The sequence below is a fragment of the Lacerta agilis genome, chromosome 3 (genome assembly GCF_009819535.1).
Source record: "Lacerta agilis isolate rLacAgi1 chromosome 3, rLacAgi1.pri, whole genome shotgun sequence".
Lineage (NCBI taxonomy): Eukaryota > Metazoa > Chordata > Lepidosauria > Squamata > Lacertidae > Lacerta > Lacerta agilis.
This window is the reverse complement of record NC_046314.1, coordinates 108914807-108934254: the sequence shown is the minus strand read 5'-3', so window position 1 is coordinate 108934254 and position 19448 is coordinate 108914807. Positions and strand designations below refer to the sequence as shown.

Below are 19448 nucleotides of genomic sequence, written 5' to 3'. Positions count from 1 at the left end.
AAAGCTCTGGTGCCAAGGTTTGGCTTCCAAAGAGCTAATTTATGACTAGGCGGCTATTTTATGTCTTCAGTTGCAGCAGCTACAGAACTCGGCAAATCAGAACCATCTGTGCGCCGAGATTTGAATCGCCATTCATCTCGCAGCCCATCGCATTAGTTTGCATCCCACATTTTTTTTTGGCTCACGTACCATTCTGACAGTCCAAAGTTCACGAGGAATATTAAAAATGAACCAACGCCTTGACCCTGCCATACTGTGTCAGCAAAGGCTGCGGGCTCATATGGCTACTAACATCCCCGGCCAACGCTCCTAATCAGGCCCTGTAAATACTGCTAATTACACCGGCCTAAGTTTATTAAAAACAAAGGGGATTGTATTTATTTAGTGGTTAACTGTATATTGACAGGACTGGGTGGCGGAAAGGGAAGAGCGTGGGGCCTGTCGGCAATAAAGCGTGCGTCTCAAAAAGCCAAAATTTGAGGAAAGCAGCTTCTAGAAGGCCACAGCAAAAAGAAAGAGTTATTTTAGGGGAACAATGGTTGCATCAATAAAGGCAACTCTGCTTTTGATCTGTTCTGAAGGGACAGCTGTCATCCAAAGCTGTCTCTTGTGAACGACTCTGGCACTATCCCGCTGCACAGGAAGCGAAGAAATTTGCACAAGTCTTACCGTTTGAAGCCGTGGTTCCCAACGTGGGGCATACCCCCCCCTCCCAGGGGGGCAATTTGATTTTTAAGGGGGCCATTCAGTAACGAGCCATTAACAGTTGAATGGCCTTTTAGGCTTCCTCCACGTGAATAGGAGTTCACTTTTTGAATAATGAATTATATGTCACCGGGGGGGGGGGGGCATCAGGATTTTAGAGATGCTTAGGTGGCGCATGGCCAAAAACCGATTGGGAACCACTGGTTTGGAGGGAAGAAAAGAGTTAGGGCAGTTTCCCTCTTCTTGTAGGATGGCATCCAACCTCTGAACATAACCCTCAAATCTTTCCTTGGATATTGACCAGCAAATCATCCTATTAGCGCAAGGACATCTATAAGGACACTTCCTCTCCTTGCCCCAGCCCCCAAAAAACCTGTTCTGAGGTTCCCCCCAAAACTCTGAAGCATATTGGGGGGCACAGGGATGTGTGGGGAGAGGAACCCCCATTGCATGGGATTATGTCTTTAGGTGCAACCCTAAACATGTACTTTAACATTTTACATCATCAGCTCCTTCCTTGAGTAGGGAAGGGGAGACTCATCCTTATATACTGAATCTCTGGCTCCACACATTAAGTTAGTGTTGCTTAAAAGAACGGTGACATTTCCTTTGTTGGCGATTAACTTCCAAAGAGTAGCATTTTTAAAAAATGTGTACCGCTTCCACAAGTGTCACTTTCCCCCAAATGTTAGATTTAGCTGTAAAGCAAACTATTCCTTAACAGGACATGCATTATATTTCTCCAGCCTTGACCAAATCCAGTGCCTATGTACTTACTTTCTTGTGTTTAGCAGCAGATTCATTCAGAGGTCTTTTGGCAGCGGTAAAATTCAGTGCCCCATTGTAACAGACTCCTTTGTGTTCCAGACCATCCAGGAGGATTTTCTTTAGTGCTTCATAATCAGGCTTCTCCTTGTACGCTAAATCAGATGCATTTTTCAAAAACCTGGCGATTTCACCTATAGAAACACAACATTCAATTTGTTTGAGGTCAGACATTTTTTAAGGACGCAAGAGCTCTGCTGCATCAGACCGAAAGCCTTTCTGGCCTACGTTAAACTTTCCAAAGTGGCCAACCATATGCTACTGAGAAACCCCCACCCTTTCCTTGGCTGAAGTACGCAGACATATATTAGCAAGTGTTGCTTCTTAAATGACTTGGAGGTCACCAGCTCTGTGATGGCCATGCCCAACTGCATTTGTGTGACCAGCTAGAAAGGTGGCGGGCCATTGTGAAACCTTGTGGAAACTAGTGTTAACACTTGAACTTGGCAACGCAAACCAAAACATGGGAAGCTGATCAGGCTGTAATGCTTCTTGGGAATAAGCACAATGATCTTCATGGACTTACTTCTGAGTAGAAAAGTACTACTGCTGCTGCTTTTAAGCAGCTGTAACAGCTTCAGAAACCAAATCCCTAGCCAGGTAACGAAGCTATACAACACTGATTACAGGATTGTAGTGTTAATCTTTCTGTTGAGTGCAGAAGAGTCGGTGTGAGGTATGTGCGATATGCAAAGGACCTAGGAGTGCAATCTAGGTTTCATAAGCTCAAGTAACATATGCATGCATCATAAACACATTTTCAGACTTGCAATAACGTAGCTCAAACAAAAATCAAAAAAGGAAGCGGGCAGCATTCAGGGTAGACGTAGAGCACTTGCAAGCATAAGATCCTAACAAAATTGTTGGCATTTTCACCCCTCCCATTGCAAGAATCTGCTGATCATGTTATGAGAAAGGAGGGGGCGGAAACTGCTCTTCTGTTCTTCCGTCCCTGACACATCTCTATGTAGAGATAAGGTGGCTGCATGAGAGCTGTCTCTCTCATGTATGTATGTATGTCTGCTTGTTGTAGCTATTAGAAATAAAATAAAACCTCCAAAGCTTGTTTCCGCGTTTATACTCTGCTAAATCTGGTGCTCACAATGAGCAGTTGTGAGTCCACTGCACCAGGACCTGTTCTCCGGGAGTGTTCCTGTGATCAGACGGTCGGTGAAGGTGCTCCAGTTGCCTAGCTCAGACAAGCGCTCAAGGCGTTGGCTGAACCAAGCGTACTGACAAAATTAGGAGCAGGCCAATGGACCATCTAGTCACGCATTCTGTTCTCCCAGGGGCCAACCAGATGCCTGTTGGAACCCGCAAGCAGAATATGAACTCAATAGCAGTCTCCCTGGGGTTTCCTTTGTTGCAAAAGCATTCCTCTTCTCCCAGGCCTTTAACTAAAGAAACACCCTATGGCCTTTTAAACTGAAAGGGGGGTACTGTTTTTGTTTATTGTGCATTTTTGAGTTTTTCCTATCGTAGACCACCCTGTGATCTTTGGATGAATTTAATTAATAATAATATATCCTGAATCTTCCAACATTCAACTTCATTGGATGTCCATAGACAGTGCCTTTTTATCTAGAATATTAGCCTAGCCTAGAGAAGTCCTGGTCACAGCCCAGGTAGTTATGTGTAAAGAAAACAAATGCTCACAATTTGCAATGTGTTGCCACGAAAAACTTCGCTTAAATGCCATCTGCAATATCCTTGTATACTTTGTTGATTACACCTTTCCTTCCCTGTTCCAAGTCAGAGATGCTTTCTGATGTGAGCCAAAGAAATTTCTGCTGCTGCTAAATTTGAGTAGTTTTGAATTCAAGCAGGTTCCTTTGGAACAGGGGCGCACAATCGGATGCTTCTGGACTACAACTCCCATCAGTCCCAGTCAGTGATCAGGAATGATGGGAGTTGTAGTCTGGAAACATCTGGGGGGCTACAGCTTGTGCACCCCTGATCTGGAAGGTGGCAAGCCTTCTGGCACTCCAATTCCAAACCATAACGGGCTTCGAAGGTTGATTTCTGAATGAGAATGTTGGTCAATTGGCTCAACTTACTACAGTCTGTTCCCGCGGGAGCCCATCTTGTCACTGAATCTGGGAGCTCGTCCAGGAGCCTGAAAAAGTGAGGAGGCACAGAATGTTAGATCAGAAGGCAGCAAAATCTGAAGGTGGAGAGGCAAAGCTGATCAGCCTCCTCTTGAAAGCTGGAGACTGCTGGAAATTCGGGAGACCTGTCAGCCAGCAAATCACTCCGTGACTCTCTCTACCCACTGCATTAACCCCCTTTGCATCGTGTGACTATAAGCACCGCTATAGCCTGAGCAGAATTACGGCCAAGGAAATGTCTTCGCTTTCCAGAGCTCTTGCCAAACGTTTTGCAGGGTGATGGAAGAAAGGAATCCCCCCACAAACACACATCACCCTGAGATAAATTTGCTTTCTTTACTCCCAAGTCCATAGATTAATGGTCGTCTAAAGTTCAGCACGGTTCACCAGGCTGGTGCTTGTTGCTCAAAAGTAGATTCTCAACGCAAAATGGCAACAGATGGATAATAATAACAGTTCTAACGCAGCACCAAATTAAGCTGTCTTGGGCAGTGAGTGAATGGACTTCTAAAGAGAGTTGTGCATGCTTGTTTTTGCAGTTAGCAACAAGAGTCAGGGAGGGTTGCAGCAAAAGTTGGTGCCCACATTTTGAACAGAACCTGACAGCGTCTTTTAACATCTGAAGGACATGCACAGGCACAAAAACACATCTCCAGGAGGGAGGAATTGACTGGAACTCACAGGTGTGTGTTTAAAGCATGTTTTCGGAGCTACCACTGCCCTTGAAACGATATAGGAAAAGTCCTCCCACCTTCCCTAATTGTTAAGGAATGTTTTAAATTCTGGAATTTTTAAAAATGTGTTTACTGCATCTTGTTTTTTATTTGTAACATTTCATTGCACTTGCTGCAATTTGATCTTTATTTGCAAAGCTTTACAATGCCCATAAACCACTTAAGAGATTTTAAGTGTCATATAAATTGCCTAAATGAATACATTAAATAATTACTTTTCCCATCCTATGTTCATATGATGATTTTAGCTTCTAAAAAAGCAATATAACCATTTTTTGAACTTTAATAAAAAAGATTAAAAATAAAACTTTAAAGAAAGAGCTGATGAACCTATAGTGGGTTCCATTTCTTGCTAGGAAGTCTCAAGCAGCCTTCACTTTTTGGTAAGACATTCTGTAGGGACTCAAAAACTCCCCAGAAGATGGATCTCCTAAAATTTGCTTTCCAACTTGTCTGCTGATGGTATGCACAAGTTTACAGAAATGTCAATTCGCCATGAGTGCCAATGCTCCATCATGTACATTTTATTGACACTATGTGTGTGTGCATGCACACACACACACGCACTGTTCCCACTACTGAAATTTCAGAATCCCTAAATCATCTTTCGTTCCTTACTGGCGTTATCAGTCAGCCAGAGAGCAAAAGGGGACATTTTGGCACTTGATACTGGTTCGTGCAGCAGACACCCCTGTCCTGACTTTCTACTCCCAGTGTATAGTCCGGATTCTGCACAGAGAGAAGAGGAATCAACAAAAATGAGAGGCGAAAGCCTAGCCCGAAATTATCCCATCTGCTTGCCAAGAAGGCTATGACAGATTTCACACATTATAGTGAGAGCAGATTTGAGTAAGCATGAAAACCAGATCAGGTTTGTTTGTTTGTTGATGGCTATGCCAGTTGAGGCAGATGGAACCTGTAGTCCAAAATATCTGCAGGGCACGAGGTTGGGGAAGGCTGTACTAAAGTGTGATAAATACAAGAGTCTTGATGCCTTTCCATATGTGGTGTGGGTGATAGGAACGTTGGTTGACCAAAATGCTTTGTAGTTGGCATCAATCTGCCTTGGGAGACATTGGAACAGTGTGCCTTCAGGGGTAAAGTCAAGGTGTTGGATGGAGGCATGGGGTTATGGTTTAAGAGAAGCAGGTTATGGTTTAAGAGAAAACTATATGAAAATGTTATACAGATGGTATCAAACACCAAGTAGATTGGCAAACATGTATAAATCAAAATCAAATTATGTGCTGGAAATGCAAAGGGAAAGAAGGTAACTTTTTCCATATGTCTTGTAATAAGGTTAAAGCTTACTGGGAAATGATATATAATGAATTGCAAAAGATGTTTAAGTTAACATTTGTAAAGAAGAAGAAGAAGCTCTTATCTTGGGAATTATGGGATCAGAGTACCTAAACAATATAACAACAACAATTTATTTATACCCCAGCCACTCTGGGTGGCTTCCAGCAGAAATTTATGTATGCAACTACTGCCGCAATAATGATAGTCAGCCAGAAATGGAAAGAATAAGTCCCGACGAAAGAAGAATAGTTACAGAAATTAATGGACTATGCAGAAATGGCGAAACTTACTGGAAGAATAAGAAATCAAGACAACAGAATCAAGGAATGGAAATCGTTTAGTGAATATTTATAAATTGTAAACAAATTAAGACATTAACAGGATTACTGTAAAAATTTGCAGTTTCTAAAACATATGAAATAGATGAGGAAAAGCATATACAGTTAATTGGGATTTGCAGAAGGGGGGGAAAAGGGTAAATTCATGGCAGCTGGGGCAGACGAAGCTGTCCAGTTGGACATGTTGTTTCTTTTTCCTGCACTCCCCCAAGCACAGATTTCCTCCTCTGGTCACTGCTGTGGCTACACAACCTGACTTGATTCGTCTCCCGACGCTGTGGTCCTCCTCCACAAAGAATTCCCATATGGCAGCGTTAATGTTGCCAGCCTTCATGTCACATCTTCAGACATCTTTGTAATGCAAAGTTGGCCTGCCAATGGGCCTGGCTGGCTTCCTGCCATCTTCTGTTCCGTGTACAAGCCAGCATGGAAGTTGCTGAACATGCTGGGAATGTGGGCTTGGGAGAGAACATCTTGGTTTGAGACTCTGTCCTGCCAAGTGATGCCTCAAATCTTCCTGGTGCAGCGAATGTCGGCGTTGTCGAGGTGTCGCTCCTGGTGCCGGTAAGTTGCTCACATCTCATAATCATAAAACAGAGTGCGCAACATGCAAGCCTGGTCGGCCTTCATCTTGTCATTGGTGGTGAGCATCACATTCTCCCATGCCCTTTTGGAGAGGCAAGCCATTGCCGTAGCTGCTTTGCCAACACGCTTGTCCAGCACTACGTCAATGGAGACATTGCTGGTTATGGTGGAACCCAGGCAGACAAAATCGTCTCCCACCTTAAGCGTGTGGTCACCAATGCTGACGTGTGGAGTGCAGGTGATGTTCCGACCCAGGACGTTGGGGCTTTGTAAGGCTGAGACCAAACTCCATGCAGCCTTGGACAAAATGGTTGATGAGACTCTGCAGAGCTTTTTCTTATCGCTGTACTGAACTGAAACCAAACATTAAAAAAAGATCTTTGCTGGATCAGAGCAAAGGGCCTTCGAATCCGGCACCCTGTTCTCACAGCAGCCAACGAGACATCTATAGAAAGTCCTGAAGCAGAACCTGGGCACAAAATAAGTCTCCCAGCTTGCAATTTCAAGCAAGTAGCATTTGGCTGAGGTTAGAACACAGCCATTTCCGTCAGAAGCCTTTGACAGCTTCATCCTCCAGGTCTCACCTTATCCAAGTTAGTGGACATCTTGTGGCAGCTGATTCCAATTTAACTATGTGCTGTGTGGAACAGAACTTCCTTTGCCCTGAATCCTGCACCATTTAGCGTGGTGGCCCTGGGTTCTAGAAACATGAGGAGTGATGTGGGGTAAGCAAACCTGCATGGAGATTTCCCCAGATCTTTCTTTTCCAGTTTTTCTCCTGTATTGTTCGTAGCAACGAGCGGAGGCCAATACCAAATACCGTATTAGACAAGCCTGGCAGTTTGCTTACTAAATGCAAGTAAAAGAAACATGGTAAATTAGATCACCCTCTAGGGCATCAGAAGATGTTCCGATGTAAACTTAAAAATCTCAGAGGCAAATTATGTTATTCAAATGGTCCTAATTTGCATAGGATGTGTTTCCCCCCCCCCTCCAGATTGTAAGAGTGGGAGGAAAAAAAACTATCTGTTTGCTCCACACCATACTAAATGGGTTTGGAAGCATTGCTTTAGATTGGAAAAAAATAATAACCAAGTCCAGGACACTTCACAAAAAGCAAGAGCGCATGCTCTGCTTTAAAGTTTAGCTGCTTCTCATAAAATATAAAGCTGTGCACATCAGCACCTAAAGAGCCACGATGATAGGAAGTGTGTTTCACTAGTAAGGTCAGCCAACGTACACAAGCAGCAACGTAGGAAGCAGCAACATAGGAAGTGTGTTTCACTAGTAAGGTCAGCCAACGTACACAACACTCCCTCCTACGGATGCTGCCCAGTGGGGGGTTTCAACTCAGTCCTGTTGACTGATGAGCAGCATTTCGCCAAACGGGGGGTTAAGAATATGGTGCCCCCCAGTTCCCATCATCCTTGACCATTGGGCAAGCTGGTTGGGGCTGATGGGAGCTAGGAGATAGGCAACACCTGGAGGCAGGGCCGTCTTACCCATAGGCGCTAGGGGTGCGGAGCACCTGGGCGCCAGGCTCTCAGGGGAGCCAGGCCCAGAGTCCGGGGCCCAAGAGTTGAGTCTGTGCCAAGAGTTTGGGGGCGAGTGAGCTAGCGAGGCGCTGAGGCAGCCAGCTGGCTCTGCCTTCCTGCGCACCTGGGATTGGCGTAGGGCCGTGGAAACGCCCGGCCAGTACATGCAGCTTATACCACGAGGTGGCCGGCTTTGCTCAGACGCTAACGCTGCGGGCTGGTTTGTTGCGCTGGGCTCCTCTGCTGCTTGCGTTGGTTCCCCCCGCCCCCCAGGCACCCGACAACTCTGGGGAACCTTTCCTTAAAAAAAAGGTCAACAACTTTGGGGCATATGCTTAAGACAGCCCTGCCTGGAGGGCACATTTGCTACCCCTGCCTTAGACGGAGGATCTTCCCAGTCCAGTTACCTGAAATTCTGTAATGACATCATTGCCCATGGGGGTAGCTCAGTTGGTTAGAGCATGATGCTGATAACGCCAAGATTGCAGGTTCGATCAGCTGCATATTTCTGCATTTCAGGGGGTTGGACTAGCTGATCCTGAGGGTCCCTTCCAACTCTGTGATTCACTTTAGATAAAATCTTGTGCTCTACCACTGAGCTACAACCCTTCCTTCAGCCACCACATTCTTAAAAATTAAAAGAAGTGCAACACACGCACACAATCGTGTATATGGATTTGGTTCGGAGTCTCGGGGAGGGGAGGAAAGGAAGTATCATCCCTCCAAGGGGTTAATCCTTGGCTGTAGAATTAATAAAGAAGCTTGATGGATTACATTGATCGGATGCTGAATGGCGCTAGGGGTGGTCTGTGAGGGACTCTAATGATCAGAAGTTCTAAAGGAGGAGGAAAAATAATATATATATTAAACAATACTGTACAAAGTCAACATTTACAGATGCAATCTGTATTATCTGCAGCCTGCAGGCTAACCTCGCTCTCCCCGACCCCCTCTCTCTGCAGAGAGCCAGTGCCAAACTGAAAGCACAGATTGATTTCTGCAGATCAGCTATCCCCATTGTGTACCTCTGTTGTGACTTGCCCTACTTAAAAGTTTGCTGCCTCCGCCACTCGCAGCACCTCCATCGCAGCGTTGCTGGTGTTCGGCGCGCCGAGCGACCAGCTATGTGGGGCCACAAGCAATTAGCTTCCTCAAGTCCCACCAGTAAGAGCAAAGGAGCGACAACAGGCAGCGCATTTAACCAGGGCTAATTACAGTACGCATGCTGGGTGGAGGAAGAAAAGGGCCAGAAAAGAAATGCTAAATGTTTGTGTTTCCCCCCGCCTCCCTACATACATGAAATGCTTTCCTGAAAGCACCCAAAAGGAGGGGGGGAAACACCCAATAAAATCTTCTTCAAATATCCAAAGGACTGTCACATGGAAGAGGGAACAAGCTTGTTTTCTCCTGCTCTGGAGGGTTGGACTCGAATCCAACTCCATAATTCTTACGGGGTGCGGGAGGAAGCAACAGCATTTAGAACATTAAATGACTGCAGGAAAGTTACCCAACTGACCATCCGTTCTGTTTGTGTTGGGTAGACTGTGGCTCTCTGGACACTGTTGTGGACTCCAGCTCCCATGAGCCTCAAGGGATGCTGGGAGTTGTAGTTCAGCAACATCTTGAGGGCCACATCTCCCCTACCCTTAATTTCATACAGTTCAACTGCTAGTCCTTGGCCCTGATCAAGCTGCAGAGATATTCATGGCCTTTATATCCGAGCTTGATCCCTGGGATCATCTTCAGGAGTGTCGCTGGCCGTTTCCCAGGTTGGCAAGGTTCCTTTGACAATAAGAAACTAACCCCCCTGTTATTGACCCAGAATTATGGGATGCTCTGCCAACAGTGATTCAATAGCCACTTTCTGTCTCTGCTTTTAAACGCTTGCTGGAAACTTTTCTGTTCTGTCAGTCTTCTGCAGGCAATTAGGAACACACCTTTCTGCAACAGTTAGCCGATTTCTGGTTTTCAACTTTTTATATGGTTTTACTGTGTGGTTTTATGCATAATTTGTTGCAAACTTCTTGGAGGTTTTCCTACGAACAGCAGTACCTAACCATGCCCTTTGAGCCAGTGGAACAAGTGAGCTACCTGCATAACTAACTTTCTTCTGCTTTCCAGAGGGGCTGTTCAGCCATGAAGACTTTTAACATGATTTGTGTGGTGGTGGAGGGGAAATACGATTTCCTCCCCAAAGTTTAGTTCAGGGGTCGTCAAACTAAGGCCCGTGGGCTGGATATGGCCCAAGTGAGCCAATTATCCGGCCCCCGGCGCAGCGCAGCGCGGCTGCCCATCTCCGGGTCGGCGCAGCAACAGAAATAGCTTGTGCACATGCACAAGTGTAATTTTCGGCGCACTTCCGGGTCTGTGGAGGCCCGTGCGCACAGAAAATGTGTGCGTGCACACGGGCCTCCACAGACCCGGAAGTGCGCCGGAAATTACGCTTGCGCATGCGCACAAGCTATTTCTGGTGCTGCGCCACGCCAGAAGTGTGCTGAAAATTACGCTTGTGCATGTGCGCAAGCTATTTCCGGCACCACGCCAGAAAAAGCGAGTGCGCACATGTATGGGTGCACGCTCACCCGCCCTCCGGCCCGCCGTGCGATCGGCACCGGAGGAACCGGCCCAAGGCCAGGTAAGTTTGCCGACCCCTAGTTTAGTTTATGGACAGATTTTAAATATTGCTTTCAGGCAACAAGGTCCACTTGATTCTTAACCCTTAAAATGTCCTGGGCTGGTACATATACAGGCTGAAATCGTAGCCATATAGGAAACAGTAGCAAATATGAGAGACACAGAGAGAAAGAGGCAAATTTCACAGAGACTTCTCTTCGCTTTGCCCAGTTCCGCCTCCTTAAAGATCATACGCAGGGCTGTATGTAATTCCACGCTTAAAAATAAACCCAACTTTTGGCAGCAAAGTAACCAAAATCCCACACCAAAAAAAGAAGAAGGCAGAATTGAGCAGGCTGGATCAAATTTCATCAAATCAAGCTGGCGTGCCACTGTGATACACTGCGCAGCATGCTGGGACTAGGCAAACCTGGGTTCGAATCCTCATTCCGCCTATGAACAGCTGGCTTAGATTACACTGGGGCATAAATAGCCTGTTCATCTTTGCAGGGCTGTTGTGAAAGCAACATGCGAGCCAGCCAGCCAGCTATGGCTGGAGAAAAGAGTGGGGTTTATATAGGCAATTTGTACACCTCAATCAATTTCTGTCTGAAAGAACGGCTCTCAGGAAGAATGATTTCATTCGGCAAATGCCAAATATGAGGGCAGATGTAGAAACCATATGCAGAGCCCAGCCTAGCCCTGCATACTTCAATGGTGGTAGTTCTCAAAGTTGAACCTTGCACCAGATTTTTACATTTTAAAAAACAAGCATTTAAAAACCTTTAAAAAAAATAATAAACAAGCTGGAAGAGACTGTCAAATTTGTCAGTTTCAGTTCCTCGTTTTTTTTTTTCAATTTTAAATTCAAGATTCTGACTTTTCATTATTATTATTATTATTATTATTATTATTAGTCCTAACCAAGATCTGGCAGCATTTCTCCCAATATGCATTTTTTAAAAAATCAAGATTTTTTTTTACTGCTATTTTAGCTTCATAATAGTTAAAATAGCAACCCGGTAAGAATTATGAAATAACATAAATAGTTAAATAAATAAATAAATAAATAGAGTAAGATAAACAGTACAACACACACACACACACACACACACACACACACACCAGGGTACAGACTCAATACTTCATAAAATAAAATACATTCTCAAGAGACTACAGTGATTTAGATGTTACAACAGAAACCAACCCAATACAAAGCAAATGTTATGAATATCTAAAAAGGGTCCTATTTCATTGGAACTTGCCATCCCCATGATTAGCCTGTCATATAAGTTAGAAACGGCTACCAAACAGAGGCAAAATCCATAGCTTTATCTGCACCTCAAGATACTCTTAATTTATAAGTCAATTATTCAGTAATGAAATAAACATTAAATATTTGGTTCAAAAATTAATTTAAAAAGCCCCGAGAAATCCTTCCAGCCCTGTGATGTGGTCAAGCGACCACCTACTAATAGCAACGACTATAAGTGGTTTACATAATTAAATCCATATTTGACTCATCAAAGTTGGGTTTTTTTAAAAAAGCAATTTGAGGTTTAAAGGCACCAGTGCACCTATTATTTCAGAAATTTCCTTCATTACGCCGTCCCAAAATTTGCACACAAGTTGGCAAGACCACCACATGTGCCCATAGGTTCCCCTTTCGTTCTGAATGCAATTTTGCCTAACGTGCACATTTTTGCAAGGGCGTTGCTGGAAATTAAGAACATTAACAACTAGTCCAGCATCCTGTTCTCACAGTGGCCAACCATATTTTTTATTCTTATTACGTATTTATTTACACCCCGCCTTTTTCCCTGATGGGACTCGAGACGTCTTACAAATACAAACAAGGATAAGTAAAGACACGGGGGACACACACCAGGGAGGGGCGCTGTTGCATTCAGATCCTGCTAGCAGGCTTCCCACTGAAATATCTGTTTGGCCATTTTGAGAACAGGATGCTGGAATAGATGGGCCTGATCCAGAATGGGTTGCCTTTGTTTCAATTTGCATGTTGTTGCAGGGAGGGCATACCTGTTGGAAGTTGTACCTGCAACCTCATGCATGCCGAGTTGCAGATTCCTCCCCAATAATTGATAACAAATCACTGCCATCTGCCTGCTAGCCAGAGCAAGACTCAGGACAGACTGGTCCATATCCACCCAGTGGTGGACCAACAGCTACAGGTGATTTGTGTCCTTTCTCCAAGAAGACTACAAAGGGCTCATGCAATGGCAGCTCTGATCATAAACTCATTTAGACTGTCAGCTGTCCACTGGAATGCACAATGCAAGAGAGAGGTGATCCTCACCAACCTGCAATAAGGAATGTACCTTAATCCCACCCCCACCCCACCCCGCAGCTGCTCCCCATTCCTGGACCTCTGTGGTTATGTACAGAAATGGCACTTTTCACATACTGAATCATGCACTGAAAATTAAATGAGGTTGCAGTCCTAAGCATGGTTACTTGAAAGTTAAATTAGTCAAAATCACATTAAGAGTTATTCCAGGTAATGCATGTTTAGCAGTGTGGGGAGGGAGCATTTGTTTACATGAAGTGCACTAATATTTTTCTTCTGAAAATCTACCAGTGGGAGAATGCTCACCCCACTCTCCAGAAATGCACACCCACCCATCACTGTTCTCTGGTTTCCTGACCATTTGACAGCTATTTTGTAGAATTGTAGAGTTGGAAGGGAGCACAAGGGTCGTCCAGTCCAACCCCTTTGTAATGCCGGAATCTTTTTGCCCAACGTGGGTTTTGAACCCACGACCCTGAGATTAAGACTTGTGGAATTGTTGAAGGAAATATCTATCTCTTTAAGTGAGGAACTGTGGAGCAGGTACCTCAATGTTTTCTGCACTGAATGGCAACAGCTCTCCTCCAGGGTTTCAGAAAGGGGACGTTCCCAGCCCTTACGTGGAGATGCCAGCATTTGAACCTTCTGCACACAAAGCAAATGCCCCTGCGATCCTTCCCTTCCCATTTTACAGATGCAACAATTTCACCATCATAACCTGCCCTGAGCTTTGGAGGTAGGTGAGAATACCCCAAAATACGTATTAAAATAAATCATGCTTCTGTTTTTGTTTTTACTTTGCTTTTGCATCCCGGACAGCATCAGGGTTCCTCAGATTTCGCTCCCAGGGCAGATTCCCACACATCCACTGGAGCATGCAGAAGCCAAGAATTTCAAGGTCTCCTCGTCTGGATGGAGCTAAAAGGAGAGAGAAAGGGAGGGAGAGAAGGAATGCAAAAAGCACTTTTAAAAGGTGGGGATGGAGAGAGAGATTGGGGGGGGGGGTTGATGTTCAGCTGGTCCCCCTTTTTGTGAGGGAGGGAAAGGGAAAAATGGAAACTGCAGTAACTTGAATCTGCAGTTCGATGCAGCAGAGCAACAGGCAGAATTGCGTTCTGTTTGTTCAGCTGCCCCACGAACTCCGAACGGCCCCAAATTTTGGCTGCGGCCCACAGACAGGCAAGGATTTGTTGCTGCTGAGAGAGGAGAGAGAGAGAGAGGGTCAGTTTCCTCACCTCCTCAGACTCCATCCTTCCCTTTAGCTTGGCCTGTCACATGAACTTGATCCCCGTGGCCTCTGACATGCTCCAGACAGCCCATAACCCAGCACCGACACTTTCTCCAAGAGCCAGGCAGTAAAACAAAGAAATAAATGTCTGCTGCTAAATTGCTAACACATGTTTCGGGAAGTCCATGGGGTCCACACTGGTCATGTGGAGACCCTTCGAGAGCAGACTAAACAGAGATGGCCTTCCCTGCTCCAGCCGAGCAAGAGGCGTCTGCGGGTGGAAGGCAAGGCAACAGTGCTCTCTAGTGGGCAGATGATGCGCAGGGAAGTTCCCTCGTCTCGGCTGAAATCGTAAAGCCCACTTGGCTCTTCGAGCGAAACTGTTTGTCAAAATTCAAACTTGGGTTTCATTTCCAAAGCCTTGAATGCAAACAGTTTTAAGGGGCGCAGTCAACTGCCGCCGGCGCAAGCGGCAAGTTGAATTAAACATATGCATGCAACACCCCCCCTCTCTTTTCTCCTAGCAACATTAAACCCAAAACACGTATTTGCAGGCAGATAGCTGAAAATCGCACAACAGAACCGTTATTCCCAAGGGCAGAGGTCATGTGCACGGAAGAAAAGAGTCAATATAATCCGAGATCCCCGACACCCATGGCCGTTTTAAGCTTCATTCTCAAACAAAGATTGCGGGAGCAAAAGGAGAATTCTGCATATTTGCAGCCTGCTCTTGAATTTAGGGCACATTCAGGCATACTGTCTGTTGGACATTCACCTGGGTCTGTCTTCAGGGAGAGTAGATGACGTTGGCTATTTTACAAAAAATCATCCCGATTTCGTTCAAGGGGAGGTTAAGTGATGTTGCATCCTTCTTGCAAAAGGTCTGATCTTGGGGGGTGATCAGCAAGGTCTGATCTAGCCACGAATGCTTTGACAAAACCCATTAATAATTGTGCATTTGCACTGAATTTCAATGCAAATTTCAGTTTCAGTTATTTTGACGGTGCAATGCTTTCCCGACCTATTTGCATCCTGCTCTAAGAACAGGAGAGCTCGTGTTCAGGGAGGGATACAGGAGAGTACCAGAGACTGATGACGACCCTCGGAGGATGCGGCTGTTAACCCAACAGGTTCTGTATTGTGAACTTTCATTACAGGAATTCCAACAGAGACCTCCTGAGCACTCTTTTTAATTATAAGAGGTGACTTCTTGGAAGTCCAGTTCTATGAGACCACCGTCCCGGTTATCCCCCTCTCCTCTCTCACGCACCTCTCTCTGATATGATGAAAGCACATAAATTCTTAACATGTTCTCTCTATATTAACTGCTGCTAGACTATCGGATTATGAAAGGCCCTTCCATCTAGCTGGATGCCATTTCATCCCCCTGGGGGTCGTTTGTATCCCACGCCAGCCTCGACTGCGTCCGAAATCCAAAGGCTCGGCGCGTCTTGTGTAAAAGCCAGCCAGCCTCATCTTTTAACACTTGCCATACTGTTGTCGTTTCTCGAGCCATAGTCGCCGTAATTAAAATACAGTAGGGCAAAATATTTCCAATCGAGTTCATGCAGAGACCCTCCCTACACACACCACACACACACACACACACACACACACACACACACAGTTTTTCCTGCCCCACAGACCAATTATGTTGGTTCCTTCATAATTCTCACTCCGCTTTCTCCAAAAATGCTGGTCTGGTACCTGTTTTGTCTGTCCCAGAGGAACGAAAGCTAAATCCTCTGGATGAAAGTTGTCGGAATTATAATGATCCAGTTCTCCCACACCTATGCACATATTGTGTGTGTGTCAATTTTTTTTTAATTAAAGTTTAAAATCTTTACATATGAATTCCAACTTTCAAACGTCTTTGAACTTTTAACTTCCTGCCTCTCCCTCCATGCTGTTCTTAATCCCATCCCATTTACAAATGGCATTCTAAGAAACATTTCACCCAAGACACATTTTTATTTCGAGTATTATAATTTTCCTTCCGCTCCTCGTATTTCACATCCTGCTCGTGATTTCATCTGTTCCCCCCGCCCCCAGATATTCCAAAAAGGGCTTCCATTCCTTCATAGATAGTCTGTCATGTTGGTTTCTTAATTTTCTGTTAGTTTCACCAGCCCCGCATAGTCCGTTAACTTTAAAATCCATTCTTCCATGCTATTATTATTATTATAATTATTAATATTAATATTTGTACGCCACCCTTCACCCATAGATCTCAGGGTGGCTTGCAACATACAAATATTCCTCCTCTACCCCCATTTGAAGATGCAATTTGATACGAAGCCAGGAAGAAACATTAAGCCATTTAGAATCCTGTAGCTAAATTATTGCAACTCATCTTCAGGAGAAAAAGACCCCAGAGACACAATTTCCCTCCACTTCTGCACACGATGTACCTATACCCAAGCTGCTTTGAAATCTTTCAAAAAAAAAAAATTAAGATTCCCCCACGATGCATTTTCCTTTGCAGTTTTTAAATGAATTTAAAACTTGCACGTCTGAGACATTTGGGGAGCTGACGTGTTTTCTGTGCTCTCTGTTCCCTGACGGAGAGGAAGAGGGTCACCATTCTTTTATTCACTCTAGTCCTTGTGTGCATTAGCGAGCACACACACACACACACACAATAAATAAGTATGCAAACGGCCAAAGATGAGAGGGCGGGAGGAAATTATTAAGGCTGCCTTGAGACAACTAAGCTGAATGAGTAACAAATAGGAAGTTATAATGCATGGCATTTATCAGCCTCCTTGTGTTATTTGTCAGCCTGCTTCCTTGAATAAAACTCACCAGGTCTTCATTTAAAATAACAAAAAAGTTACAATTTCCAAGCAAATCACTCCGTAATGCACTGATCTGTACCCCCACATAAAAATCCATGCAATTTTTATACAAAGGTGCACGTATTTCTCTTGCCCTGCATTTTGCCTCAAATCATGTTTTAAAAGAAATATTGGCAAATTATTATGCTGTTACTGGGTGGGAAAGGTTGGTTAAAAACCCAGAGACAGCGTTACTGAGGGGTTCCCTGTCAATTTCAAAAGGGATAAATTTCGTTGAGGATCGCGTTGCTTCATTTTTAAGATGTCATAAACAAAGTGACAATTCTGATAATTTCATGTCTAGAAAATCCAACACTTCCTCTCTATAATCCGTCACTTTTACAGGCCTATATTTTTCCCCGACGAGAAACCCAACCCTCATTTAGAATCAGATTAAGTTCAATTTCTCTGTGGACAAACCAGAACTACGGGGAAAAAAGTAGGCATTTGAAAATTGTTTTGCTCGTTAACAGAGTAATTCTTCGGTGACCGTTCTAAGCCAAGCAAAATAAATTTGTGTGGGGTGGAAGCAGTCCAGGAACAGGAGATGGCATGCGCTAAGTAAATGTCCATAAATTGGCACATTTCATAGCCGATGCATAAGCAAAATCAGATCAAGCTTAAGAGGAGAATAGCAAGCCTTACAGAAGTGTCACTACTGGGCAGAGTTTTCTTTGGTTGACAGCCGTGGCCAAATCATGTCTGCAATGTATAATTTCTAGAAGAATGAAACAAGAGCTGCGCTGAGAGGTATTGGGGGGGGGGGGATGGCAATGGCTGTGGGAACTGAAGACACCAAGGTTTAGTAGTGTAATGGTTTCCTAGGAAGGAGGAGAGCTTTAGGGAGAGACAACACATGTGCTTTGATGACCTCCCTGCAAATGCAGAATCTGGTCATGGGAAAGGGGGATGTGGTCACATCCTTTCCAATGGGGGCCTTGCAGTTGTGACATTCCTCCCCCCCCCACCCCAGGAAATGTGCATGGTCCCAGCATCCTCAGTTTTCAAGGGGAAACTTTCAGAAGTTTTCATTACAATCTGCATTTTATTAATCACTGCGCTCCGGTTAACTTTGACCACTCATTTTAAAAGGGGTGCAACGTGGATTTAAATTGGATGCTACTATGTGTCACGTCCTGTTCTGTTTTGTTTTGTTTTAAACCTCTCGGTAAAAATAATAATAAAGGATCGGCATCTTGAAAATCTCAGCTTTAAGGCTTCCAGCACCAAAAGCTGTGAAACAAAAATAAAAGGTTTCAATGTGTGCTGATATCCTGGTGATATTTCAGAAAACAGATCTGGGTTTGTTTGTTTTTAGGTGGGCAGATGATATGATGGCGTTTCTTCAGTGCCACGCATTTGCGTGTATTTCCTTATCCTGAGTAATTATTCTTCTGCAAGCCTCGAAGGGCAAACATGCTTCATTTGCATAATTAATAGAAATAGCACTCATTTTATTTTGATTTAACCCACAACCGTCAAAGCATGGAGTACCCCCATTGTTCTCGTTTCATGGATACGTGACTCTGCCTTAGGACAGGGATTGGGGCAGGTGGATTTAAAACAACAACAACTACAATATTTGATCCATTTAACCTACTACTGTCTCCAATAACTGGCAGAAACTCTGCAATGCTCTCAGCTGGGGTCTTTCCAGTACCTGCCCCTAGGCGATTTAACCCCAGATGCCAAGAATTGAACTCAAGACCTCATGTGATTTCCTCCCCGAGATTCCTTTAGGTTGCTCAAAACCACTCTGGGTTTATTTCTGAAGGAAGAATACATAGGAAAGGGGAGAGGAGTTGGGAAAGACATTGGGGGGGGGGGGTTTGGTTAAATATTAGCTAAAAAGACAACAAATATGTACTCCAATGTTTTCAAACTGCAGAAGATATTCCTGGAGTTCCTCAAAAACTGATCCAATGCCCTTTATTTAACAAATGATCAGTAATCTTAGTCCAAAACCCAGCCACATGGTTTCTGACGGGGACTGGTCATTCAGAATGCATTCTTATGTTTTCTACTTTTAGTCTCTTTTTTATGATTTTCAACCTTATACATTTCAATAATTTTACAATCATTTCTTTACATTAAAAAAAACCTTGACTTCCTTCCCCCTCTTTCTGCGGTTCCTTAAATTTATTCTTCATATTTCCTGTATATCCAAATTAACTTAATTCGCTCATTTATTCATCTACTTTAAATACTTACTCTTATAAAACTGCAGGTTATTACAATAATCCTGCCAGTGCTCTTATCTGTTTACGGTTCATTTGTAAATATTCAATAAACCATTTCCATCCTTTTATATAAAAAAATTGGTTATCTTG

The 19448-nt window shown here is 44.2% G+C and overlaps 1 protein-coding gene across 2 annotated transcripts in view; it reads right to left on the bottom strand.

Annotated features, from left to right (window-relative positions):
* VRK2 (VRK serine/threonine kinase 2) overlaps positions 1-19448 on the bottom strand; it is a 70906-nt gene that overhangs the window by 8894 nt on the left and 42564 nt on the right. For both annotated transcript variants that reach the window (XM_033145124.1, XM_033145126.1), the window contains exons 9-11: positions 13851-13971; positions 3588-3646; positions 1483-1664 (exon numbers count right to left, since the gene is read on the bottom strand). In XM_033145124.1, coding sequence (XP_033001015.1) covers positions 1483-1664; positions 3588-3646; positions 13851-13971 — 362 coding nt within the window. The remainder of the gene's footprint in view (positions 1-1482; positions 1665-3587; positions 3647-13850; positions 13972-19448) is intronic.